Source organism: Meleagris gallopavo, chromosome 4 (assembly GCF_905368555.1).
Source record: "Meleagris gallopavo chromosome 4, MGAL_WU_HG_1.1, whole genome shotgun sequence".
In the NCBI taxonomy this organism is placed as follows: Eukaryota; Metazoa; Chordata; class Aves; order Galliformes; family Phasianidae; genus Meleagris; species Meleagris gallopavo.
The window spans coordinates 2,328,315-2,353,404 of NC_139407.1; the positions used below are offsets into that span (position 1 = coordinate 2,328,315).

A 25,090-nucleotide genomic window follows, 5' to 3' on the forward strand; every position below is an offset into this window, starting at 1 on the left:
CTCTCTCAAACCTAGGGCTGGAATACTGGGTGTCCAGGGTGGAGCCAAGGGTTTGACTCGATGACCCTTAGGAGCCCCTCCAGCTTGGGATGTTCTGCAATTCTATGAAACCAGCCACGTCAAGCAAACGCAAATAGAGGACCATCAGAATAGCATTCGGGTTATAAGCGAAGGTATGAATGCATTCACGTGCCCGCACGCGCAGAGATGCTCGTGTCCCTTTAAGGCTGGCTCCCAGCGCTGGGGGCGGGGTCTGGCGCGGCGCCCAGCCAATCAGAGCCGTCCGTGGGGCGCGGCGCCTCCGCGTCCGCGTCCCCGCCGGTGGGCAGCGGGCGCTGTTAGGTGACGGGCGGCCGCCGGCGCCCCTCGCCTCCTCCTCGCGATGCTGGGCGGCTCGGCGGGAATGAAGCCGCGGCCGCCCTCCGCGAACTGAGCCGCACGGCGAGGGGCCGCAGGCGGGGCGGGGCGGCAGCATGGCCCCCACTCTGCTGCAGAAGCTCTTCAACAAAAGGGGCGGCGGCGCGGCGGCCCCCAGCGGCCGGGCTCCAGGGGAGGGACCCGCTTTCAGGTGAGCGGCGGAGCGCGAGGAGCGGCGCGGGGCTCCGCGTGGTTTGAGCGGCGTTAGGGCGGCTGGGTCGCAGCGTGATCGCTTTGGCTGCGTTCTTGTTACGGAGCGGGGATGGGTTATCTGGGGCAGCCGGAACGCCCTGCTGCTCACTCTGTGCAGCACGTAAGGTACAGTCGAGTCTCTCCGTTGGAAAGAAGGCACGTTTTCCGTGCCTGCCCTGCTGTTTTGCTCCAGCCTCACCGAGCGCTTTGTATCAGAGCCTGACGCTCCGTTCCTTCCCTTGGGTGCATCGAGGATGTCCACGTTTCCCTGCGTAGTGTATCCCCTGTTAAAAGCTGTGTTTCTTCTGTTTGCGGTATCTTATGAGCTTAGGGCCTATGTATTTCTTTTTCCTGCTCGCCGGGTAAGATATTCCACACCGGTTTCATAGTGTTTAGATGGTATGGCGCTTAAAAGAAAAATAGTAATAATTAAAATTTTATTGTAGGCACTCATCACTCTTTATTCCCCATCCCAGGAAATCTTTTACTGTCTGATTCCTGATTAGGTTTTGGCATCTTAAAGATTTTGGGGGGACGTTTTTTGCTTTTTTTTTTTTTTTTTAATGTTAATATTGCATTAAAATTCTTCCTCATGACTTCCAAATGTGCTGCAATAATTTCTTTTTTTTAATTATTATTATTATTATTATTTTCCAGTGGTCATTTGTGACCTGCAGGAGTATAGTCAGTGGATCTTAAAAGCAACATTTTCATTAGGCTTTCTGTTGAACAATAATTTCTGACTGAACAGCCATGCGTGATTGGAAGTAGAAGTGAAATCTTAATCCTTTGGTAACTTCTGTATTAAGCATATTGTGCTGGTCACTGTTAGAGGGAGAGTGGCAGGATCGCTTTCTGGTCTAATGGCAAGCCTATATTTTTAAGGATTTTAGTAAATTTTATTAATTAATGAGATCATTCCGCATTTGGTGTGAGTTTTGCTGTAACATGGAGCTCTGAGACCAGTGATTATCCTTGGCCCTTGGATTGTTACAGAACTCCTGAAAGCCTGAGTGTCTTCATGTGTGCCCCTCACCCAAAGCAGTAACAGACTTGCTAAAAATGATTCCTGTGGATAACAAATCCCCAAGTTTACCTAATATGACAACTTTTTTTTTCCCTCTCAGTACATCACTAGCAAGCCTTGCATTTTATAGTGTTTTCCGGATAAGCAGGAGAAGCTTTGTTGAAGAGGGCATTGGACCAGACTTGAGGCCTGCCTGTGAATGCTTGTGCTGTTTTCCTTTCACTGGAGCTACAACTTGACTGAGCATCAGAGCTGCTTCCTCTCTTTGGTTCTGGAGAGAAAAGCAGGCTGTCATGGATGCTGCTTACCAAGATGAGCTGGCACAGTCAGCAAAGAGAGCTGTGGTCCCTGTAGCTGAATGTTGAGCCACATGAAATGATTCTTGGCTGCAGGAGAATTAACATTTTAATTTGGACCAGGAGCACTCTTTTAAAGAAATCCTCTCAATTGTCTCCTCTTACAGAACTTTGGCTCCCGTAGCTAAGTGGCTTCGTTGTGCAAACTGGATTCCTGTTGGACTGAATGAAATTAGAAAGTGCCCCAACCACTGAATGTTCAGTCCTTGGAGCAGGCTGCTGCTGAAACAGAAAACCTCACAACATGCACAGTGTGGGTGTCAGGTCCTTAGCACCAATTATTTTATTGCTCTGCGTGGATCTAGTCCTGCTGGGCTGCACTGCATGCTAATGGAAACACAGCCCTTACCTGCTGGGTGAGAAGGAGGTAAACACGAGGTGTAGGCTTTAATGAGGTGCTGTTAGGACTTACTACTGGCCTGCACCACCCTTCAGAATAATGGCACTACAAGGTGGAGAAAGGGCAGTGTGTAGAACTGTAGAATATCTGATTTCTCTTCAGAAAAGATAAAAACAGCTGGGGAGCAGATGAGTATTCGTGACATGATATTGTATTTGTTCTAAGCAGTTTTGAACGCAGATTTTCAGCTTCTGTTTTTTATTACTACCGGTGTTTTGTTTTTTTTTTTTGCTTCCCTTAAGTAAAAATATCTGCATGTGTGTGTATATACGTATTTCTTATTTGCTTATCAAATGTCACTTCCCTTCCAAGATAGATTTAGAGTAGTTTGTACAGATTTTGGAGTGCTACCAGGTTCGTGTGCAGCATGGCTATTACGGCAGGAACAAAGCATCCTCCTCCCCTAGAATTTCTAATTTAATTACCACAAAGTTTATGTCGAGACTAGAATGTCTCAAGGGCTAAACATGTTGGCGTTGGTTTTGGGTGGCTTTCAAAAAATCAGCTATTGTAGATAGCTTGTACTTCTGCTTACAGCAGTTAGTAGTTCTCGCTTGGCTCCGGGATGAGATCGCACAGCAGTGTTTTGCTGTACTTTCAAACGCAAAAGATAGAAGTTATCTGTTAAACAGAGGGCTAAGATTTCACAATAGTTTCATATTTTGTGTGGTTTGTTGCTGTTTTTGATTATGAAGCACCTGTATCAGGGATATAAAAATGAAAGGACATATACTGGAGTTCTTGAGAGATTGCTCTCTCACTGGAAAACATGTAATTTTTGTGCTGCAACCACTGATAAGATTTATTTTGTATGTTTCGTGAAGAAACGTTGCGAAACAGGCAATAATTTTATTTTACATGGATTCTATAAAAAATGTGTTATTTCAGCTGGGTTCAAAACTTGCAAACAGGCTCTTACTTCTTTAGCTTTAAATATCAGCTGCTCCTTCTGGTGCCTGTAACGGAACGGATGTCATGTTGTAGCTGCAGGATATCTATCTGGTAACAGTTTGTTGGTGTTGGTATATGAGATCATTTGTCTGGCAGTTGATATTAATAATTCCTTTGGTCATAGCGCTGAAATGCTCAGCGAGATCCTACTCACTAGGCGTTATTTCACAGTACTTATTACCAGCCTAGCAGTGTTCCACCCTCTGAAAAAGGAAAGAAAGCAGTGGTGAGCTTTGCATATGCTTGCCGTGTCAGTTTGTTGTATCTTTCTCTGTTACAATGAAACACTCCTCGGTAAATTCCTCTAGCCTAATTAGGTTTCTCTTACGCTTCTTGCAGCTTTGTAAGTGTCCCATGCAGCAGTAGAGATGCTGAGCACACACGTATGTCTCTATGCGTGGAAGTATCACTAAAAATCTGATTGTGAGCCCTTTTAAAAAAAAAAAAAAAGTCATTTTGGGGGGAAAAAAAATCCCTATCCTATTGGAAGGGAGATGCAGCCCAGGGCCAGAGCTGAGCATGGGTGTGGGAAGGCTTAAAGGAAGTCTTGGCCTTTTATCTCTTTGCTGATGGCTGAAGGTGAGCCTTAAGGTGCAGAATTATTGCCTGTGTTCTGGCCTGGCCTCTCCTCAGTAATGAGAGCTAAGGAGTGTGCTCCTTGGAAGGAGATTATTGCAAGCAGTCTCACCCAAGAAACAGCTTAGCGAGGAAGTGATTGAAAGGATGGTCTTCTGACATGGAAACCACACTTCCAGCCTGGGGCTGTTTTGGAGGAAGATAAAGAAGACCCAAGTCCTCTGGCTTTTGAGCTTTGCAGGAACCAAGGCTGTTCTCCCTTTTAAAGCTGTTTGGCTTTCCCTTCCACCAGAGGCTTCCACCACTGAACAACCTCTTGGTTTCCTCTGGCTTTGCTCTGAGGCTAGCTCTTCTTCTTTCTTAAGGTTGCAAGAAGAAACCCTCTATATGGCATTTCTGTTGGTTTTTTGTTGTTGTTCTCTTTATACACCACAGTTGACATTGAGAGAGATCACCTTGATCATTTTATTTACTCCCATAAAAAGGCATGTTCTTGCTTGACTGAACAAATTGGTTTTAGCAGTGGGTTATCTTGTTTCTGATTTACAGGTAACTTAACTGTGTGGCATAACAAGCTAATAACGTGTTTCCTACATGCTTGACTCTTAAATTGATGTGCAGTTGGATACCAGGTGCTTGAGGCCTGATTCTTAGAGTACTTCTGCTGTTCTTATGCCAAAGGCTCATAGGTGAGTGCTCTGCCACACACTGTGCTGAGTAGAAAATTGGACATTCACTCATGGAGAAACCAAAAGAAGTGGTGTAGGTGTGCTTTAGTAGACTCTTCAGTAAGCTCTGTTGAAATAACTAGAAAGCTTTATTAAAAGTTGAGGAGGATGGAAGGTAGCAGAGATTTGACAGGAACGTTGTAGTCATTAAGTTATGTTGTCCTATTTTGACACTGCTGGATGTAGATGTTCTCATTTGTAGTAGTGACTTCTTGTTGTGATTCAGTGACAGCCCACTGAAAGGCCAGTGAGATCAGGTGTGACAAAACAGCTGGGGTCGGGTGGGCCAGAAAATGGAGTAGCTGTTTCCACAAAAGCAATGTGTCTCTTGTTTTCATTGAAGCTGCTCAGACCTTTCTTTTTTCTTTTTTCCGAGTGAATTCCTTGGGTTAGTAGCAGCTGCGTACTCATTCCTAGGTATTCCCTGTGATGCTGACAATCGTTTGCTCTCTTCTGTAATCTGCTTTGCTCTTGAGCAGCATTCAGGGATGTCTCCTGAACAGAAGACTCAGCTTCAGAGCAGCATGCTCTGTTCTGTATTTGCCAACTGTTGGTTCTACTAAGTGCACCCTTGATTAGGAGAGCAGCATCGTCCTGAATGCCACTTGGACAAAGTGCCGTAAGAAGAACGTTCTTATGTTATCCTAATTATCACTCTTTGCCATGTGAGGCTTCTCATGACTACAGTTGCAGCAGTATGTGAGAAAAGGAGGACTTTGAATCGGGCATTTTGTGTGTGGGGGCACCAAATGTGGCTGGTGTGTCCCTTTACAAGCACTTCGTCCGATGAAGTATCTGACTACCACCAGTGTGATTAAGCAGCCTGGACATGGCAATTCCCCATGTTTGCCTGTTGTGAACCACTTCTGTGTGTCTTCTACCGCCAAGTTTTCTTAACCTTCAGGCTCAGTTCTTCTCCATTTGGCTTTCTCCTCATGCTGACAGTTCTCACCGCCTTTCTTCCAGTGCTCCGTTTGCCCTATTTGCATGCATCAGCTGTGCAAACATTTGTAGCAGTGTCATGCTTTATATACAAGACTGAGGTCACAAGACAAGCTTCATCACAGGCTGCAAGGTGATGCATTCTGAGTCACCGAGGAGGCTGGCTTAGGGAGTTTGGTTCTAGATCTGTCTTTCCAGACCTGATTAGGGCAAGTAGTGGTGCTTTCACTTGACTGCAGCCAAAATATTTCTGTTTTGCTGGTCAACACGCATCCTGGATGGTGGGGAGGTGGTTAGAATTGCAGTGATTAATAGGCATGAGAGTTTTAAAAAACATTTACTGTTGTTAAAACTGACTCATGGTTTTCTTTCCATGAATTGTGCTGAAATGAAACTTGTGCTACGTATATGTCATGCAATTATCGAATCCGTATGGAGCTTCCTCTGCAGTTCTTATCTAAATGTCATGCGGCTCAATTTTTCTCCTCCCAGGTGCTCAGGGAAGCCTCAGATGTGCTAATGAAATTAGGTGTATTATGTAAACAAATGGTCAATATTTAATTGTCTAATAGAGGTGCTAAGGGCTGAGTTGGATATTAGCACTTCACAATTGGAATTCTGAATGCTTTATTACAATATATTTTAGAACGAAGTCAAAAGCTTCTTACACAGTATCTCCTAGCTTCTACTAGTATTAAGCATACTGATTTATGAAAGAAAACAGTGGCTTGAACAAATTTGGTGCATTGGATTTCTGTGCAAAGCGTTTGCACTGAGTTCTGAATCTGAATGTTGTCTGACAACCGAAGTTGCTTGATTTGAGGGCCTGGGTATGTGAATGCAAAACTTCAGGAGCACAAGAGATTTGAGCAGAGTACACTAGTTAATGGTTTTTGAAGGAAACCCTCAAGAGAGTGACTTAGAAACTGTTGAATACGTAGTTCTAAGTAGGTTCTTTCATTAAAAGTGGATCGCTTCCAGGTCAGGCAGTGCTTGCTGCATTCACATTACAACATTATATTAAATTCTGAGAAAAGACAATTATGGAAACTTTTCAAAATCTGCAACTTGTGAATGAGCCTATGGTCACACAGTCTGTTTTCTTTGTTTCTGTGTGTGGCCATATTAACTCATTCAACTGTTATTGAATGGAGTGCTTGTATCTGTCATCTTCCCTTGCCTTTCCCACAAAATGACCATCTATAATCTTCATTTTTAATGCTTTGCTCCACTGGAAAGCTGATGGGCTTTTATTTCTTACAAGTCACAGCTTTTTCAACGATGTGGGCAGTGATCTGTTCACCTTCCGTAAAGGAGGCACAAAGAAGAAGGGAGTTAGGTGCAGTTTTGTCCAGCTGTGCAGCAGCAGAAAAGTTGAGTCTGTGTGTGTTAAGGGTCTGTTCTTGGAAAACAGGCTGCAGTGGTTGTAGGATGATGTCACTTTCTCCCATGCGAGAGTTATTCACTGGATACTTGTCACTTCTACAGCAGCGTTGACAGCCCTGTCTGTGTAAAGGTCAGTGACACAACCATCTCCTGCAGCACTTTGTGTTCAACTATCAGACTTCAGGCAGAAATAGCTATCGAGGGCTCGTATGTTCTGGTTCTCAGCTGCATTGAGATGACTGTAATAAAGACCTGGGAATTGGTAACCACTTTGGTTCACTTGGCTGGTAGCCGTGGTAACGTGCATCTGAACCCTTACTGGATGTTGGCTTTCAGACTGGAGGAGGGTTGCTCTCATGTGGTAGTCAGCTCAAACAGATTCGGGAGTGCCAGCTTCTGCCTTACCACCCATTAAATGAGTTGCTAAATAGCATCAAGCTAAAGAGTTGGAAAAATTAACTCCCTTTGTCAGGATACCATTCATAACATCTGTCTGTACTTACTGAGCACTGAACAGTTTCTCATGCAATTCCAAGTTTGAGGAGAGTGAGTGAATGACATCTGATGACTTGAATGGTTCTAATGAGAAGTTTTACAGATACAAATATGTTTGGGAGTAGTTCTGAATGGAGATGCAAGAATGAGTATCTAAATCTAAGCTTTTTTGTCATTTTATGGTGGCATGTGATAACTTCATAAAAGGGCTACATGTAGCTGGACTGGACAATGAGTCCAGGGCTAGAGTGGGAGTGGAATGGAAAGAGTGGGAAGAGAATATTGGATCTCATAATGGATATGAGTGATGTGTTTTGTTTTGTTGTTTTTTTTTGTCAATCACTTGTGCAAATCTTTCTACACAATTTACACTGCATCTGCCTGATCTCTGTCTGATTTCTGGCCCTGTTTTGACTAGGAAAGAAAGTGAGAATTCTGTGTTGTGGTTTTTTTGTTTGTTTGTTTGTTTTTAATGAAGTTGTCCTGAATCTGTAGTGGTTAAGAAGGTTCCTTATAAGCCTGCTCTTGTAGGTTTAATCTCAGGAGAAAGTTATATCTATTATAAAGTACCTGGTTATGCAACATTTCACTGAGGATCACTGACGGACCTTGAGCAATTCTTACTTGCTCACGAGGAGAATGGTTTCTGATTTAGGTAAGTAGACAATTGCTACATGAGTTTGATGTTTTAGAAGTCTTAGGTTGTTTCTATTACCAGATGTGTGAGACATGTTCCTATTGCACAGCAAGGTTGCACGTGGCTCTTTTCTGTGTGTTTCTTGCTTTTGGTCTATGTATTTCACGTTTGACAAACTCTTTTTTAGCATGTTTCTGGGCATGGGCAACTTGTACTTATAAACCTGACTGCATAAACTTTTAATGTAATCCCATCATATTGGATGAAATGTTCAGGAATCTATGCGAGTAGTTGGAGTGGTTGCCTACTTTAAGCAAGAGGTTATTTCATAACTTAATGACTATTTATACATTCAAAATCCTATGCAATTGGTATAGTAAACAAAACATAAGTCTCTTGGATAGTGTCTTGCAATAAGGCTGCATTTGCCATGCCAGGCTGTGGCTAAACTGTGGTTTGTTTGGTTTTGTTTCTCTTATTTCATTGAGAAGGTACTAAATTATAAGTGATTTAACTACTCTGAACTCATACAGCGTTCTAAGACGTGGCTTCTTTCCTTTGTAGTGAAATGTAAAAATAAATAGATAGAAGGCTTTCAGGATTCAGTGCTGGAGAACTACTTTCAGTACCATCTGCAATTGAGGGTTAAGGAAAGTGTTTTGGATGGAATAGACAAATGGTCATAACAACAAGAACAAAGACAAAAACACAGTATTTTTGGCCATAACTAATGAAAAACGCCGGAGCTGACGTTATATCCATCTGTGTTATCACTTCATTCAATCTAAGTCAGGATTTCCTGGCATTCATCTATGGAGAGACGATGGACTTTGCTGTTCATGCTATATAGCATGAGCAACTTTTGGATGATCATGTATTGGCTTCTTGTGCTCTTTTCCATATTCCTGCCAGCAGGGTAAATCAGCACATTTCCATAAGTATTCAACGTACTTTATTCATTCTCATTCCCATTATTGCAGGTTAACTTTCCAGTTACCTCTTGATTCTCTTTTTATTTTCCAAAAGAGTTAAGAAACATCTTGCTCTTACGGCAGCTGGCTGTAACTATTTACGGAGAACTCAGCAATGTTTTGCTGGCTGATCAATTCGAGCTGCTTCAGCTCTCAGCAGTGCTGGTGTGCCACATTTGCTGTCTTAAGGTTTATTTGTCGCAGGTATTAATGAAACAGAAAAGTAGAGTTGTAAAACCACAGTGCTGGATATTAAGAAGTAAAGGAAAAAAACCTAGCCAAATGAAAAGGAAGACCTTTTACTTGTGAACTTGATGACACAATTTGTTACTAAACTGTGTTCTATTCAGTTTGACATGCAAGTGTTTTTAGTTATTTTGAGTTCCAAGTGCTGGAGTTCTTACCAAAAAGATATGTTGATGGCTCTGAAAGTAATGCCTTGCTTGTATTTCCATGGAAACTGCAGCAGGTACAAAGAGCACAACAACACTACTTGATAGAGCAGATTCTCAGCTCTGGAACACTATTTTTCAGTGTGGACACCACCACTAGCTGTGCATTTTTGACAGTTATGAACAACGGCCTGCATGCCATTCTCATGGAAGTCTGTACCAGCAGAGGTGAGCCACTGCTGCCACTACTGAAATGCGCTGCTCATGGCCTCATTGTGCTCACATCCACTGTTTGGTCTCTGTACGTGTTCAGCAGTGTCACTGGGCGCCTTTTCTTCTGTCTGGAGGAGTTCCCTGGCACAGTTTTGCTCCATACACACTTCCATGTCAGACACCATTTTGTCAGACGGCCCCTCTGCTGCCATCTGTTGTTGCACAGCAATAGCATGGAGCGGAATATTAGTGGGAAGGTTCAGCCTCTACTTCTATGCCACCAGCAGCTGCCTGTGACATAGCGCACCAACATAACAACATGGGAGCAGTTCTTTTTTTGGCAAGCTGGTAGAATCTTTGAATGTCAACAAATGATATGTTGTTCATATCTTTCTGTATCAGTTGGCGTGGGGATGCATTTACTTATTTCTAATAAACAATATTGCTTCTGAATAGCTTTTATTTTCACGTACTAAACCTACTGCTTTGAGCGTGTGTTGGAAAGCAGCATACGGACTTGGAAAAAAAAAAAGAAAAAGAAAACAAATCAAAGTTTTGCAGAAGAGGAAGAAGGAGCAGGCAACCAAGCCAGTGCCTAGGGATGCAGCCTGGAGCTGTGGTGGTGGTGTCTGTGTGGGCCTGCTTGCCTGTGCAGATGATAGGTCTGAGATCAGCCCATACTTTCACATAGCGCTGAAATGCTACATGAGCTGGTTCAGCATTATGCATACCAGATTTTGCCTTGCATTGCTGCATTTTTATTTTTATTTTTTTTTGCAACATTCAGTTCTCCTTCCCTCTGTTAAAAGGAGGGTGAAAGCATAGGCAGTAACTCTGGTGGGGTAAGAGACTAGTACTGGTCTCGTGTTCTGGCTGAGGCAGCTGCCCAACATGCCTTGGCAGTGTCTGCATTTAGTAGCTCTGTTCCTGGCTGCCGGCCCAGTCACATGGTGCTGCTGGAGCAAGGGACATGTGAGTGCTGCGTTAGGCCAGGCCTGGCTCTGAGGCAGCAGGAGGCGGGCGGCCTGCTCCTGGCGGAGGGCTGGAACCTGCACTGCTTGCTCCTGCCAGGCCGCTGCCGCTTGGCACGGCTGCTTTGGCTCCAGAGACAGCTGGGAGCTGCTTCCTGGAGGTTTCCTTATCTTTCTAAAGCAGAAAAAAGCTCAAAGAATGTTCTGTGGATAAGTGAGCCCTTGGTTCTTTGCCGTCATCAAGATTAATGCTGTAAAACCACTTTTGTGGCTTAATTTGGACAAACAGATCTCCTAGCTGCTAGAAAGCTATTGGAGTTACAGTTACCCCCTAATAACACCCTTGTGCTCTTCTTGCACTCTGTTTTGGGGGCTAGCAACTCAAAACATTGTCTTGTGCTGGTTATGGTCCTACTTCAAACATGTTGTTCTTGGTATGTTTTTTTTTTCCTGTTTAATTTAATATTATCATTGAGACATTGCATGGAACCTAGCTCCCAGACTTTTGACTTACAGATAAGCCTCTGAACAGTGAATCCAAACTTATGAAAGTTGGCTGAGTTGCGAAATGCTGGTTTAGTAGGCTCTTCTCATTGATTGTGAAAAGCTGATGTGGGCAGCTTATGGTGACTTTAACTTGGCATGGAACTGTTTGTTAGCTTCTATCAGGTGTGTGTCTTATATGTATATGTGACGATACTGCTTTTGGACGAAGATGGTGAAAAATGATTCCAACCTTGCAAAAATTCAGTGTATTCTCTAACAGTAAGCAGATAGTTCAGTTTAGTTCTGCGTTTGCAGTGAACAAATACACCCAGTGTTGTTTTCTTTTTCATGAAGTAACATACGAAATTAATCTTCTAAAAAGGCAACATCTGTGGGCAGTGATCTAATATTGAGAACTGTACCACAAGTCTTTCAGTAGGAAAACTCGAGGTGAGGGAAGTGCTGCAAATGACATGTTCCTTCACTTGTTGCGTGACTAATCTGCAATATATCCAGCCTAACTTGTATGAAACTAGTAAGTATGTATCATGCTGGAACAAGGCGGTTCAGCTAAGGTTAAACAGTGCTTTACCTTATTAGGACTACTCTAAATGATTGTGGAAAACGAATGCAGTGTGGCATTGGCACGGCTCTTCCGAGGCAGTAAAAAGAAGAGGAGCAGCGTGGAGTAAATACTATCTTGGGAGAGAAGGGAAAACACATCTACGTTGTCTGTTAAATAGTCTTAAAGAGGGAAATTCATCTTTAAGCAATCCGAAATAGATTTCACTTTACTTACAGATGTATTCTGGCACTCATCCCAAATGTCTGGGTTGTGGGCATTGTTTTTTTGTGTATCAGTTCTGTAAGTATGACTCATAAAATGAAATTCTCACTGAAACAGCAGGTATGATGCGAACTTTCTGTTTTTCTACGTTTTGTAAAGATATCTGGGAAACAAAACCTTGTTGGACACTTCACATATTTTATTATTTGAAAACAGTGTTTAGACTTTAGAGGACAACTGTAACTTTTACAGAAAATTCTTAAATAATTTCCATCATATATATTTCCTCTTACCGCCCCTCGCCTTGGATCTCCTTACTGGGAATGGATTGGAATAATGTATACAACTCTGTAAGAGCTGAGATGAAGGGCAGGAAATGACCTACAAACAGAACAGGTTATGTGCTGTCACACTGCCTAGAAAAAGAAGAATGATTTAACTCTGCTTCTCAGAGGATAACTTCTGAGGGTGCCTTCTTCCATTTTCTGTAGTATCTGCTCCTTAGACTTGACATGTTCCGTAGATTTCCAGTCATATTTCGCTCAGTATTCTTCTTTTTTTTTTTTTTTTTCCTGCTTCAGGTTTCCTCCTGTGTGTCTGGGCAAGATGTTCAATATTGCTATGCTCTAGTTGATCACTTGTCTTTTTTTCCAGGGTTTAGATGTTGTGGTTTACAGAGCTTACAAAAAGCCTTTAAGGAGGATGCTCTGATATTCAGCAGTTAGCGTGTATCACTGGGTTTTGACATCTTGTCTCACTCTCCTGCTGTATTTCTGGGTGACCATTAGCAAGGTTAGTTTCCTTTTTTAATTCAGAAGGGGAATAGCTCCTTGGCTGTCATCTCATAAAGTGTCTAAAACTGTACTGATTGGAAAAAAAGCTGTGTAAGAGGAGTTACTAGCAGTTGTCTGGATGTGTTTGTTTTATTTAGTTTCTTTAAGAGCAATGGTGGGAAAGAAGACTCAATTCTCCAGCAGAACTCCATGAACTTGAACCAAGTGTGAAGTTCCATTGGTCTGTTTAAAATTTTATGTGATCTTTGCCAGAAGTGTTTTATTAGGTATTTGTTACCAGTACTGCCACTGAGTTGTTTTAATAGGCCTGTGACTGTAAGTTCTCATAAACGGGCAATATCTATGACAAACTTGTTTTCCCTTCTTTCTAAAAGCTTCTCAAAAGGGTACTTTGAAATTCTCCTTCAGGTGTAAATGTCAATTGTCCTTGAAAGTAAAACCATTACAGTGCAAAACAGCTAGTGTTTCTTGGTGGTAGTTTCCAACCCCCTTCCCCCCCCTTAACCATATGGCGATGATGACAGACTCTTATTTGCTCCTATGCTATATGAGGTTGCTAGGAGTTGTCAGATGACACTTGCTCACATGAGAGCCATTAACAGGGTGTTGTAGCCAGTGTTAGAACAACCTTGCAACGAAGGGCGAGTCACTGCAAAAGCAACTATGCTTTTTTTTTTTTTTTTAAGAGGCCATATGGTTTGGTCTTGTGACTACATAATTGCCAGCTACCTAATCACATACCAGGAAACAAACACAGTTTAAGTCAATATTAGCTGTTGTATCTGCTGCAGCTTTGCGCCAGGCTTGGTAGGAAACTAACACAGCAAGAGAATGGCTTCTGAAACTTGGAAGTAGTGTCTGCTCTTCTCTCTGGAATGATTGCATTGGTACTGTAGCTTCAGCTGTATTTCTTCATGAATGGCGTGTATTTGCCTCCTCTTCCTCCAACAAGAAATCGTTGGATTGTGTTCCTGTGTAGGGAAGAAATCTGATAGGAATTATCATCGTTAATGGTTGATCTATAGTAAAGAAACCTGCTTGAGGCTGTATCTCTTGCTACAAATCCTCTTGCAAGAAGCTGAAAAGAAAATGTGTGGGGGTACACCAAAGGCTACAAATGCAGGGGAACAAATAGAAAGAGCAAGAAACAACAGTGATGTACCGCTTGGAAGTGATTTCTCTTGTACCAAATTAGATGAAAGGATTAGAAAATCTCTGAGAGACAGAAGTGTCAGCTGTGTGAGCAGAGTGACTAGGCTGCTGCAAAACAGGTATGTATGGAATTTTGTTGAGATGTAAGACATCTGATGTTCTCTGAAGAATAATGGACTCTTTTCACTTAAGGTTATATAACCTTACCTTCCTTTTCTAATTGCTTTTCCACTTCTTAATTTTATTTTTTTTTTTGCCACCTTCTGCATTAGTGGGTCAGATAGCACTGGTTTGCAGGCAGGAGAGAGTGCTCTGAAGTGGGGGGAGGAACAGGGGAGGCAACCCTCTGCTTTGCTTGTAAACGATGTCTAGATTGAGCACTATGTCTGAGTAAACGAGCATCAACAGCATTTATGTTGTGTCTTCTTTCAGGTGTGTGCCAGCATGCTACTTGACTATATGTGGAAATGTGGTTGAGGGCAGCCTTTTCCAATTTCTTCTAAAACAGTGTTAGAATAATTCTTGTACATTCAGTATTGCTTTTAGAAAAAGCAGCAGATCGGTCTGTAGATTTTTGGGCTTCTTCTTTCTCTAACCTGAAGGTGTTGTGCTGAAGTGGTGATTAGTCACTTTCTAAGGTCTGCTGAAGTAATCTTCAAATACAAATAAATAGGTCACTTTTTTCAGTTATTGCATGCATTCTGATTGCTTTAAAAGTGAGCTAAAAGCTTTATCTGCTTTTTTCTTTTTTTTAAGAGTTTGGAGATCTCTACATCTCTATTAACTGAGAATACTGATTTAAGACAGTATGGGGCAAGCTGTTGTGGCTCCCTTCCAGAAGTAAACAGTTCTGCTTTCCCCTTATTGAGACTTGAGCCTCAGTGTCTGTGATCTGTAATGGAAGAAATTGTGAAAAAGCCAAAGGACAGTGACGTATGTGCCATCATTGGAGAAATAAAGTAGACTTAAATTTAACAGGAATTGTCCTTATTAATGTTGCAGGCATAGGTAAGCTGGTTTTCCTGTTGTATGACCGTAGACAGCTTGATGTTATTTCTTTATTCTAGCATCTTCTAGATGTGGGAAAGATCCACTGTGAAGATGAGATTAGATAAGCTGAATGGTTCAAACAGACTGCTGATGCTAAAGGGAGTAGTGACATTGCCTCTGTGTCCTTTGCTTTCTGGCAACACGCTTGTGTCCTCTTTCCCCGTTTGCTGGCTCCAGTGGTTCCAAACCTTCTGGAACCGACTTCCCTTAGGGAGTCAGCTCACCTTGGTAAGCAGACAGAAAGCAGACGCCGGGAACAAGAGAACCCAATTAACGCTCTCAGTAGCCTCAATACTCAGTTGAAGTACACAGGGCACTTGCACCCTTTCCTGGAGATATCCAGCTCCAAGGATGAGGTGAGTTAGCGTAACTCATGCTGCCACCAGGAGGTGGAGGTTGCATTGCCTTCTACTTATCCCCTTTTTCAGCTACGTTTTTGAGCTGCTTGCTTTTATCTGGGATAAATTTTTGCTGTTATGGAGACTTTAGCCAGAGTCCAGCAGTTACCACAGCCAACACGAGTGACAGAGGATGGTCACATAGTTAGGAAAAGGGGAGAAAGGTTACAGTAAGCTTTTGTATTTACTCTTGACTAAGAAAACTGTTCAGTCCAGTTAGCCTTCTTTAACATGAAAGATGAACAACTACACAAAGTTGTTCATCTTTCTGAATTTATCTAATTTTAAAGAATATTTAGGGTCTCACATAATGATGGTTTGTAAGCTGAAGTGAAACAAATTGGTTAGGTTTTAGTCTCTTCACTTTCTTACTTTTCTATAGCCTGCTGTTACCAGAATTCCATTTGAATGTAATGCAGTATTTTGATGTTCAAGGGCTTAAAAAATACCAGGAAAACCAAACCCTGTTTATTTTGTTTGCAAAATTTCCTTTTAAATCAAAATGTGCTTTTTAAGCAATAAGCAGTTCTTCCAGCACAGAACACGTTGTTTTTGTGTGGGAGACTTTCGCATTGTGTTTTGTTAAGTAGTTCTCTAGTAAGAATTGAAGATGTAAAATCTTCACTTGTAAAAATTTGTCTCATTCTGCTTGCAGTTAGACATGGCCGTGGCAGGTGGTGTTTCAGTGTTTAGGAGAACTTTTTTTGGGAGACTTTAAAGTCCCTGTAAGAAGCAGCAGTTGTTTTTCAGAAGTAATGACTGTATCACATTCTATACAAAACGTTATCAAGACTGATGCTTACCTGGGGAATTACCTTGTTTGCTGACAAGAAGTAACACTTCGATTAGTAGGTGCATATGTAAAATAGAACTATCACATAATTTCCTTGGGTACTTAAAGTGTAGTTAGGTAAGCTGTTTTAGACAAAAGCAGAGAAAAAGGAAACAATCAAGAATGTGCCCAATTTGATTTTACCAAATGAGTATAATTACCAAATGAGTATAAGGAACACAGTCTTGAGAGATGAAGTTGGGGAGTGTTAGGAATGGTGCTGAAGAACTGAAAAGGCAATTCTGGTTTGATTAGCTGTCAGCATTTAGTAGCTGGGAGTGGAATGGACTGCCAGCATCTTGTCATGTGCTGCAGCCAGCAAGCAGGAGGCTTTTTGTAAGCATGTTGGGTGTTGATTTTCTAGTCCATAAGCAGAAGAATGAATAAAGCTCTAGGTATGGGTGGCTTTTTATTTTCGCTGACAAATGAGAATTTAATAACATGCAAACCGGTGTAAATTTTTCATATAATGTTTTCAGAATCTTCTGTTTCCCCACCTTATACATATCTTTCACAAACACATCATCTAAAACAGAGTTTTTGTTGCCTTGAAATTAACATCAGTTTATTTTGTCGTCTTGCAACAAGAGGGGAAAGTCTGTTCTTTCCTTCAGGATTTATTTTTATGGTATGAATAGAGACGTATGTCCTTTGGTCAAGCTTGGCAGTGGAAATTGATTAAGAAATTTGTAAATAATCGATCAAGGTCAACACATTGTACACACATAGGAGCTTTTTTTTTTCCTTAGGAAAAATAGACTAAAATATCTCTGCTTATTTCAGGTATTTTCATGTCTCTTTTTAGAAACAACCAATGCAAGAGAGTGAAAGGGTTTTTCTTTTACTTAAACATAAAGGAAGTCAAGCTATGCAGAAATGAGCTTCATTTTCAAATGAGTGGTACTTTGTGTAAAAGAATCTTCCCTTTTTATCATAAGGTATCAGTGAAGGAAGAAAAAGCAGCAGGTCTTTCAGCATTGCTGTGTTAACTTCTTGCTTATTTAAAGATACGTAAACAGTGGTTTAAGCCAAACAAAAGTTTGGCTTCCATGCACGTGAAATCAGAGTTTGTGTACTGCGAGTCTGTGTACTGTGTATCTTCAGCATTGCTTTTAGGAAATGGTTGAATAGTGCTGTCTTTGTTTTGAGGGCTGTATGTTATACAGACTGGCTTAAACAATAAGGGGTGGAAGTACTGTAATCAGTCTGCTCATCAACTTTTGTGTAAGGGGGAAAAAGCCTAGTCTTGTGCCTGCTTCCACGTGCAGGTAATGAGATGATGGATTTATATGCCTGTAAGCTTGCCTGTAGATGTCCTTGAGCTTACCAAATGATGTTTAATAGGGTGGATCATTTCTGTAATGTGTAAGACTGCTGTGAGGACTGCATCTGCGTTCTGTGCAATGCTGAGCCTCAAAGTGAAGGCCTTGCTGAAATAAGTCTGATGCTTGCTGAGTGCTGCCAGGAGCGTTATCTGAAGTTACTTCCCTACTGTGGATCTGTTACTCACATGAAGCTTTGTATGATGCGTTTTAATAGATGCCTTAACTTGTTGCTTCCTGAAGTTCTGAAAGATTGCAGATATCTTTAATTCTGCTTTGCTTCATGGAAAAGGCATCTGAGCAGGCTCTCAAACTGGCTTCAGCTTCTGTTATAAAACCCTGTTTGTTTCTTACTTAAGTGAGTGCTGCACGAACGTGAATCTTGCTTTTGTGCAGAGTAAGGGAGTTCACATATTCATAAAGAAACCTAAACTCATGCAACACAAGTATAACTGGGCTCCCCAGTCCAAAAAGACAAGGGCCTCCTAGAGAGAGTCCAGCGGAGGGCCTTACAGATGATTAAGGGCCTCGAAGCATCTCCCGTGTGAAGGGAGGCTGAGTAACCTGGGTCTGTTCAGCCTGGGGATGAGAAGACTGAGATGGGTTCTGATAAATGTTTATAAATATCTAAAGGAAGGTGGGAGGCAAATGGCTGAGGCCAGGCTCTTCTCAGTGGTGTATAGAGATAGGACAGGGAGCAGTGACCTAAAACTTGAGCGTAGGAAGTTCCGTGCTAACATGCAGAAGAACTTTATGGTATGGGTGAGGGAGCAGGCTGCCAGAGAGGCTGAGGAGTCTCCTCCTAAGGAGATATTCAAGACTTATCTGGATCCCTACCCTTGCAATCTATTGTAGGGAACCTGCTTTGGCAGGAGAGTTGGACTTGATCCCTTGAGGTCCCTTCCGAGTCCTTTGATTCTGAGATTGTGTGATAAATGTGCTTTTAGCGTTGGTGGTCCAATGCAAGACTGCACTGCCTCGATCTGTGCCCGAGATGAATGTTTCTCAGATTTGACTTGCAGTCCTATGGTCTCAACTATTGACCCTGTTGTGCCTGTCCTGGAATTTTCTTTTGGTTTTAGGAAGCTTTGTTCTTGCATGCGTTTTAAATTAAAGATGTCAAGATGTATGTTTTCTTTGTTGTTGAAAAGAAGGGTGACCTCTGGCCTTCTTAATAAAGTAGCACGTTTAATTCAGGAATGCTTGTGGTATTATGTGCTACAAAAATGTGTCAGTAAGTGATCAGCTGTGTACTGAAGAGGTCTCAGAGTACCAGGTGTTGAAAAGAGCTTAGTTCATTGGTTAGAACAGCGTGAAGTCTGTTGATGGCTCTGACTCTTGTATTTGATATAACTGGATTTTGTAATAGGGTTGCACAGGTGGTCACCTGAGAAACTATTGAAAAGCTTGTAAAACAGATGGTTTACTTGCAGCTCTGTGTGTATGTGAGGTGCACAAGATCTTCAGGCAGCTGTCAGCTGTGGAATCAGGACTGCTGTCATGCAGGTTAGCTTAACGCTGTGATTCCCTCTCAAAGGGGAAACTTGAAAAGTAATGGCTGGCACTCCTGGAGTTTTTGAGGTAAGGCGTTCCAGATGTTTCGAGTTTCCTTACTGTTGATGGCAAAACAGCCTTTAGCATTGTTCCACCATCTAACTTTGTGTGCCGGGCCATTAGATATCATGTATTTGCACTGCCGTTTTTAAGTGGAGATGGGTTTATTCTGTTCAAACGTATTCAAAATTAGGATTAAATCCTCCAGGTGAAGGAAAAAGATGCTCTGGCACATTCCAAGCGATGATCTCCAGAGGTCTCATGCAACCCCTACTGTTCTGTTACTCAGCCTAATTTCTTTCTAAGTAGAAAAGGGAAGCTGTTCCCTGAAATCCAAGATGAAGTACGAAGAAACTAGGCTGAGTTGTCTTGTAATGGCTGTTTGTAGTTCTGAGCGTGCTTCAAAAGCAGTTGCCCTGGTTACCTTACTGCCTAGCAGGAGCTGATGCTATTACTTCATTAATGATTTATGACTACTGGAGCATGGAATCAAAGAAGACGCTTCAGAAGCCCCCGCCTTCCAGCTGTGTAGCAGTTGTGTGCTCTTTCCTCAGTTCTCCACCTTTGTTCTCCATCAGGCATAATTTGGGGAAATTCCTAAATGGTGGAGATCGGGGCAGCCTTGACTTGAAGTCTGTTATGCAATTTGTTGAACCAGCAGCTAATAATAACAGCTGTACTCTTACCCCTGGATGTGGACTACGCAGGTCAGGGACGAGGCAGTGTGACTGGGCACCAGGTTGCTGCCAGAGCTGTGTGGCAGTGCTTTATGTAGCACTAGTTTTTTTCCATTAATTCCAGCTTGTCAGCTGCTGGATGTGACAAGCGTTTTCTGCGCTGAATCAGGGGCAAAGCAAACCTCCCTGCTCCAACATACACCAAGTGCATCAAGAATTTGGGAGGAGTGTTTCTCACCATTGTAGCCGTGGTCACTTGTGCTCTTCAGCTTCATGTGGTGGCTGGAGGAGCCAAGTTGCATCTCAGGGCCTGCCTCGCAGAGGCAGATGCACTCCAGGTTAGGGAATTCTTTTACTTGAGAGAGAATCTCAGCAGTTCTGAAGGAGTTTCGTCATTCTCTTGTTAATCCAATGGCTTTCTTAAACCTGAAACAGTTTGGAGAAGGGAGGGGGAATAAAGGATCAACATAAACCTTGTCTTTCAGTTGCAAAATTAAATACCAGAAAAAATCATTACTCATTGTCACTGAAAAGCTTGAGAAGATTTGGTTTTCTGTTGTTTAGAGAAGATAGGGATGAAGAACTGTGCAGACCTCCCAGTGCGTGCAAGGCTGGATGATAATCCATTGCCTCTTATCGCTGCCAAGAGAATTGCATAAAAAAGTACATCTAACTTGCAGTGGAAGTGATCAAAACTGTGTATGGAGAACGGAATAAGTTTAATATATTTAAGCACCAGATTACTGAGCTGGTGTGTTAGATCATATTCTTGAAAATTTCGAAAAAGCCTTGACTGTGTTGTGTGTCTGTCCTTTCAGTTCCTTCTCTGTCCAAGTGCTGTTATTGCAGCTTGGTTCTTGTAAATGCTGAGTAGAAGATGTGTTTGCTAAATATATTTGTTTGCTTAATGCAAAGTAAGCATTCTATTTTAACATCTTGTTTATAATCTGCAGCTGGTCCTCATCAGAGTTTGACTTGAATGAAATTCGTCTGATAGTTTACCAGGACTGTGAGAGAAGAGGCAGACAGGTCTTATTTGATTCCAAAGCAGTCCGCAAAATTGATGAAGCTGTGATTCAGGTATGAAATGCTAATTTGGCTTTTGTTTCCTTTGCAAAAAGCAGGAATTTTAAAATGTCAATTTCAATTTCTTAATCTTTTTCTGTGAAAGTTACAGTAAGAATGTTAAGTTCCAAGAAGTCTGTGAACACACATTTGTTATTTGGTAGTTTTAAATACAAATATGGTATTGAAACTTAAGAACTTAAGCCTAAGTTAATTCAAAGCCAAGTGATCTTTAAATTGAGAACTACCTTAGCCTTTTCAGTGTTGGATGGGATTTGGCTTAGTTCTTAGCTCTCATTGTTCAGGCCTGTTGTTCCACTGATGTCTAGTATATCTCTAAATGTGCTAGACTTGCTTTGGTGTTTAGATTAGTAGAACTGTTGGTTTTACGTGAATTAAAACATTTCAGGTAAAATTTGGTGATTGTGAAAGATGAAGAAAAATAACATATGGCTTTTTTTCTTATGCTCAATTACTTATTTTTTTTAAATTCATAAGTCTTTATTAAGTTCAGGAGTTTTAATCCAACAGACCAACATTGTTTCTTGTAGAATTACTAGCTATACTGAAATGGCTGTGACTTGTCAGAAATTGCTGGTTTTGCTAAATAATTTCAACAACTTCATTCTGCAAATATATAATGGTTCCAAATCAGTAGGACTGAGCATCACCAGCTGATGACTGATCATCCTTTTATGAGGGTATGTGGGTTAGACTGGTCTGTTAATCTCTCCACCACCCACTGTGATAAGAATCCAAGTATCCAGGCTGTTAGTTTATATCTTCAAGTTGGTTTAAAACACACAACATGTGGGAAGTAAATGAATGGAAGAAATGTTTCTGGCTCCATCTAAAAGCGCACGTTGTTGTGCTTGCTTTTAACACTTTAAAGGTTAGCTGCAAAATGTTTTGTCAAAAGCTATGCAACCCTGGCATAAAGCAGAGTATAACCTTTCTCATAGAAGATGACAAATAATATTGTCTGTTTGCTTGGCAAACACTGGTCTAGGTGCACTTTTAAAAGAAAAAAGTCAAGATCACTCTTAAACGTTTGTGTTACTAGTGAACCTAGAAATTGATTTAGTCAAATATAAGAGAATTACTCTTAAGGTCTGTTCTGTTTAAACTGAAGTCAAGATTGTGTATATACTGTGCATTTACCCACCCTGTTGAAATACACTAGATCTTTTAACATTAGGTTTTCAAATACATAGCTTGAAAACAGACAGTGTCATCAACTTACCTGGGATAACTGGCAGATTTATATTCCATTTAACCATACGTTTGTTTTATGTACTCAATTTCTTTTCAGTGTTGTTAATGTAGTCTCCTACAAGAAAATAAACCTAATTAACTTGACCTCTGCCAGTGCGTATTCCCAATGAAGTACAAACTGGCTTGAAATGAGATTTATAAAAGTGCACTTCAATTTAATGTGCACTAAAGGAAGGAATGCTTACGTGAATATATCCCCAGTATACCGTTATTAACAGATTTAAAATTTCTTAAATGTGCAATTGATAGGTTTCTGAGGCCGTGTAAGCAGTCTTCATTGCAAGGTTGTCGTGATCTGGTCACCTTAACTGACATCTCCTTGACTTTAAGTTTAAAGAAGAAAAAACATCATGAAATTGTTTCATTCCAGAAAACTTATTGGAAGAAAATTCCATGAATTAAATGCATCTTTTCTTATGAAACATATACAAACACTGTTAATGTAATTGACATTTTTCCAAGGCTTCCATTACATTGTTTTGATCAGTTCTAGGATGTTGTGTCATAGTGACTTAAGAGTAAACTTAAACAGCTGAGCATCCATTAGATTGTTTTTTGTAACTCCTATTCAGGTTTAACCAATAGCTGATTCTACCAAATGATGTGTTGTATTTCTTGTTTTTTTTTATTGTCTTCTGTTTAAGGATCTGTTGATCAGAGAGCAAAAATAATATACAGTTAGAGTGACTAATTGTGCAGATGGTTAGAGAAGTTGGTTTATAAGCAACTCGTAAGCTGAGATTTGTTTATGTAAACTTTGGCAAACATTACACAGAGCGTGTGTTCATAACAATTGGGAATGCTGTTCCAATATGATTTTGTCTAATTATTCTGTGTTACTGTGAAAATTTGTGTGAGGATCTAAATGTGAGAGTAACCACTTCCTGTCTCATGGGCCTTCTTGTCTTTAGAAACTGGTGTGTGTATTTCAGACCAAATAATTACTTTAGCTTCTGTTGCTGAAATGTATTTTAGGAAAAACTTTTGTCATGGTATTTCTACAGATGAGGATTTTCATATTTGCTTTGATTGTTTTCGTTGTATTGCCCTGTTTTGACATAGAAAATGGCAGAGGATGCTCCTGTAAAGACTTCTGTCAGGACCTGTCAAGCAAGCAGTGGGAACAACAGTATTTCTTCCCATAATCTCTCAATAAGTGTTACACAAAATGTCAAAGAGCAAATACCAAAGTATCAGGTAATGTTTGTTACTTTTCTTGTATTTATCTCTTTTACTGAACAAGCTCATATAAAGAGACTTTACCTTGCATGGGCTGAACCTATAGTTACAGTCTATTACAGGTTTGAGAAGATAGCTCAAGCTTGTGGTTATCTTTAAAATGTTGCTGAGTAAGAATGCATGGACATGTCTTAAGGCATTACAGAAGTACTTCATAGCATTATTCTGAAAGTCATAGGAAATTGTCACTAGACATCTATCTGTTCTTACAAATGTGACTGTCTGTGCTTCAGGTCAGCTGTTAAAAAAAAAAAAATGTTGTTGAGCATGGACCAAAGGGACTCTTAATATATCTTACTGTAACATGAAATTTTTAAGATAACTATTTTTAAGATATTCTAGCTGTCTTTAAGTGAAAGCGTAAGTATTTCATCTAGTAAAATGTAGGTTGAAGCATCCACAGATTAGGGTAGAATTACATTTAAAGAGAAGGTAAACTTCATTCAGAATTGACAAACTTCTCTCAATATTTGTTGTTGATGGTCAGTCTTGGAAACAGTCTTCACAAAATACTTTCTGATTGAAGATGCTTTCAAAAAGCTTTCTGTGGGGGCTGGGAAGAAGTACTTAAAAAATTTAAATCAGTAAGATGGTTTGATATGTGGGGATCCAGGCCATAGGATCTGGATCCTGCAAGCATCTACAGTTCTCTTTTGACACTCTGTTATATAGGAATGTTGCTGGACATGTAGCTGGTTTTCTTTGGTGTGTGCTTGTTTGTTTAGTTTGGAAGGATGGTAAATTGTCTTATTTCTTTCTGGAGTCACCCCGGCAAGAAATGTAACAGTGAACCCTTTGTGATCAAAATCAACTGCAACTTCACTGTCCTTGATTGTACTTGAATTCCCTGTGTTAGAACCTCACCAGATCCTAGTTTTCGTGGGAAAGGAGAATTTATTTGTCTTCTCCATGCACAATTTATCGTTATAGCACTACTTGAAATTGAAGTAATACTGAAATAGTCACTACTGACTCTTCCCTTCTTAACTGTGTAGTACACCAGACCAGCTTCTGACGTCAATATGCTGGGAGAAATGATGTTTGGCTCAGTGGCAATGAGTTACAAAGGCTCCACCTTGAAAATTCACTACATACGGTGAGTGTCCTTTTCTGTGGTGTGCTCTGTCAGGCGCTTGGAACTGATGACTCACTGAAATGGTTGTTTATCCTTTCAGCTCTCCCCCACAGCTGATGATAAGTAAAGTCTTCTCAGCCAGGGTAGGAAGCTTCAGTGGAAGCAACAACAAGTAAGAACATCCTTTTTTTTTTCCTTCCTTGGCACCCTGTTTCCTCTCCAATGCTTTTGTCTTTCCTTCGTCTTTCTTTTTGTAGATCTTCTGTCACTGCTTTTAAAGTTGATTTAGCTCAAGTGGAAAGATGTAGAAAACTGAAAAATGGAAGCTGTATTGCAAAGAAGTGTTGACTCGATAGATCTCTGTCAGGCTATTCAACTTCCAAAAAAAAGATTTAGTTTGTGCTACTAACTTTATCCAAGGCAACAAGCTCCAGAGATTATAGTTTCAAAACTTCTGTCTCTTCCTTCTGACAGAAGCATGCAACCCTGTATGTTGAAGTAGCTTTATGTCCATTCAGTTTCCTTTAATATTAACAGAATAGGCACTGTTTCTCACTTGTTCCCTTTTTGTCTCAAAACTTGCAAATTTAAATAAACTCAATCCCACGTGTGATTCGAAGAGGGAATTTACATAGAATATCAGTGACTATTTCCTTTTAGTTTCAGAAAACATACTGGTTCTTTCAGTTTTATTGTGAAGTTAATCTTCAGCTTTTCTTTTTTTGTAAAG

The 25,090-nt window shown here is 40.9% G+C and overlaps 1 protein-coding gene across 5 annotated transcripts in view; it reads left to right on the top strand.

The window, feature by feature from the left end:
• The first annotated feature begins 252 nt into the window (after positions 1-252).
• FNIP2 (folliculin interacting protein 2) overlaps positions 253-25,090 on the top strand; it is a 45,892-nt gene continuing 21,054 nt past the window's right edge. For 2 of the 5 annotated variants that reach the window (XM_085222005.1, XM_085222007.1), the window contains exons 1-5: positions 253-568; positions 20,660-20,786; positions 23,109-23,243; positions 24,281-24,381; positions 24,461-24,532. In XM_085222005.1, coding sequence (XP_085078131.1) covers positions 474-568; positions 20,660-20,786; positions 23,109-23,243; positions 24,281-24,381; positions 24,461-24,532 — 530 coding nt within the window. In that variant the 5' untranslated portion in view covers positions 253-473. Of the gene's footprint in view, positions 569-13,479; positions 13,993-20,659; positions 20,787-23,108; positions 23,244-24,280; positions 24,382-24,460; positions 24,533-25,090 lie in introns of those variants that run through there. The other 3 variants (XM_085222004.1, XM_085222006.1, XR_014882809.1) reach the window with 2 other exon arrangements.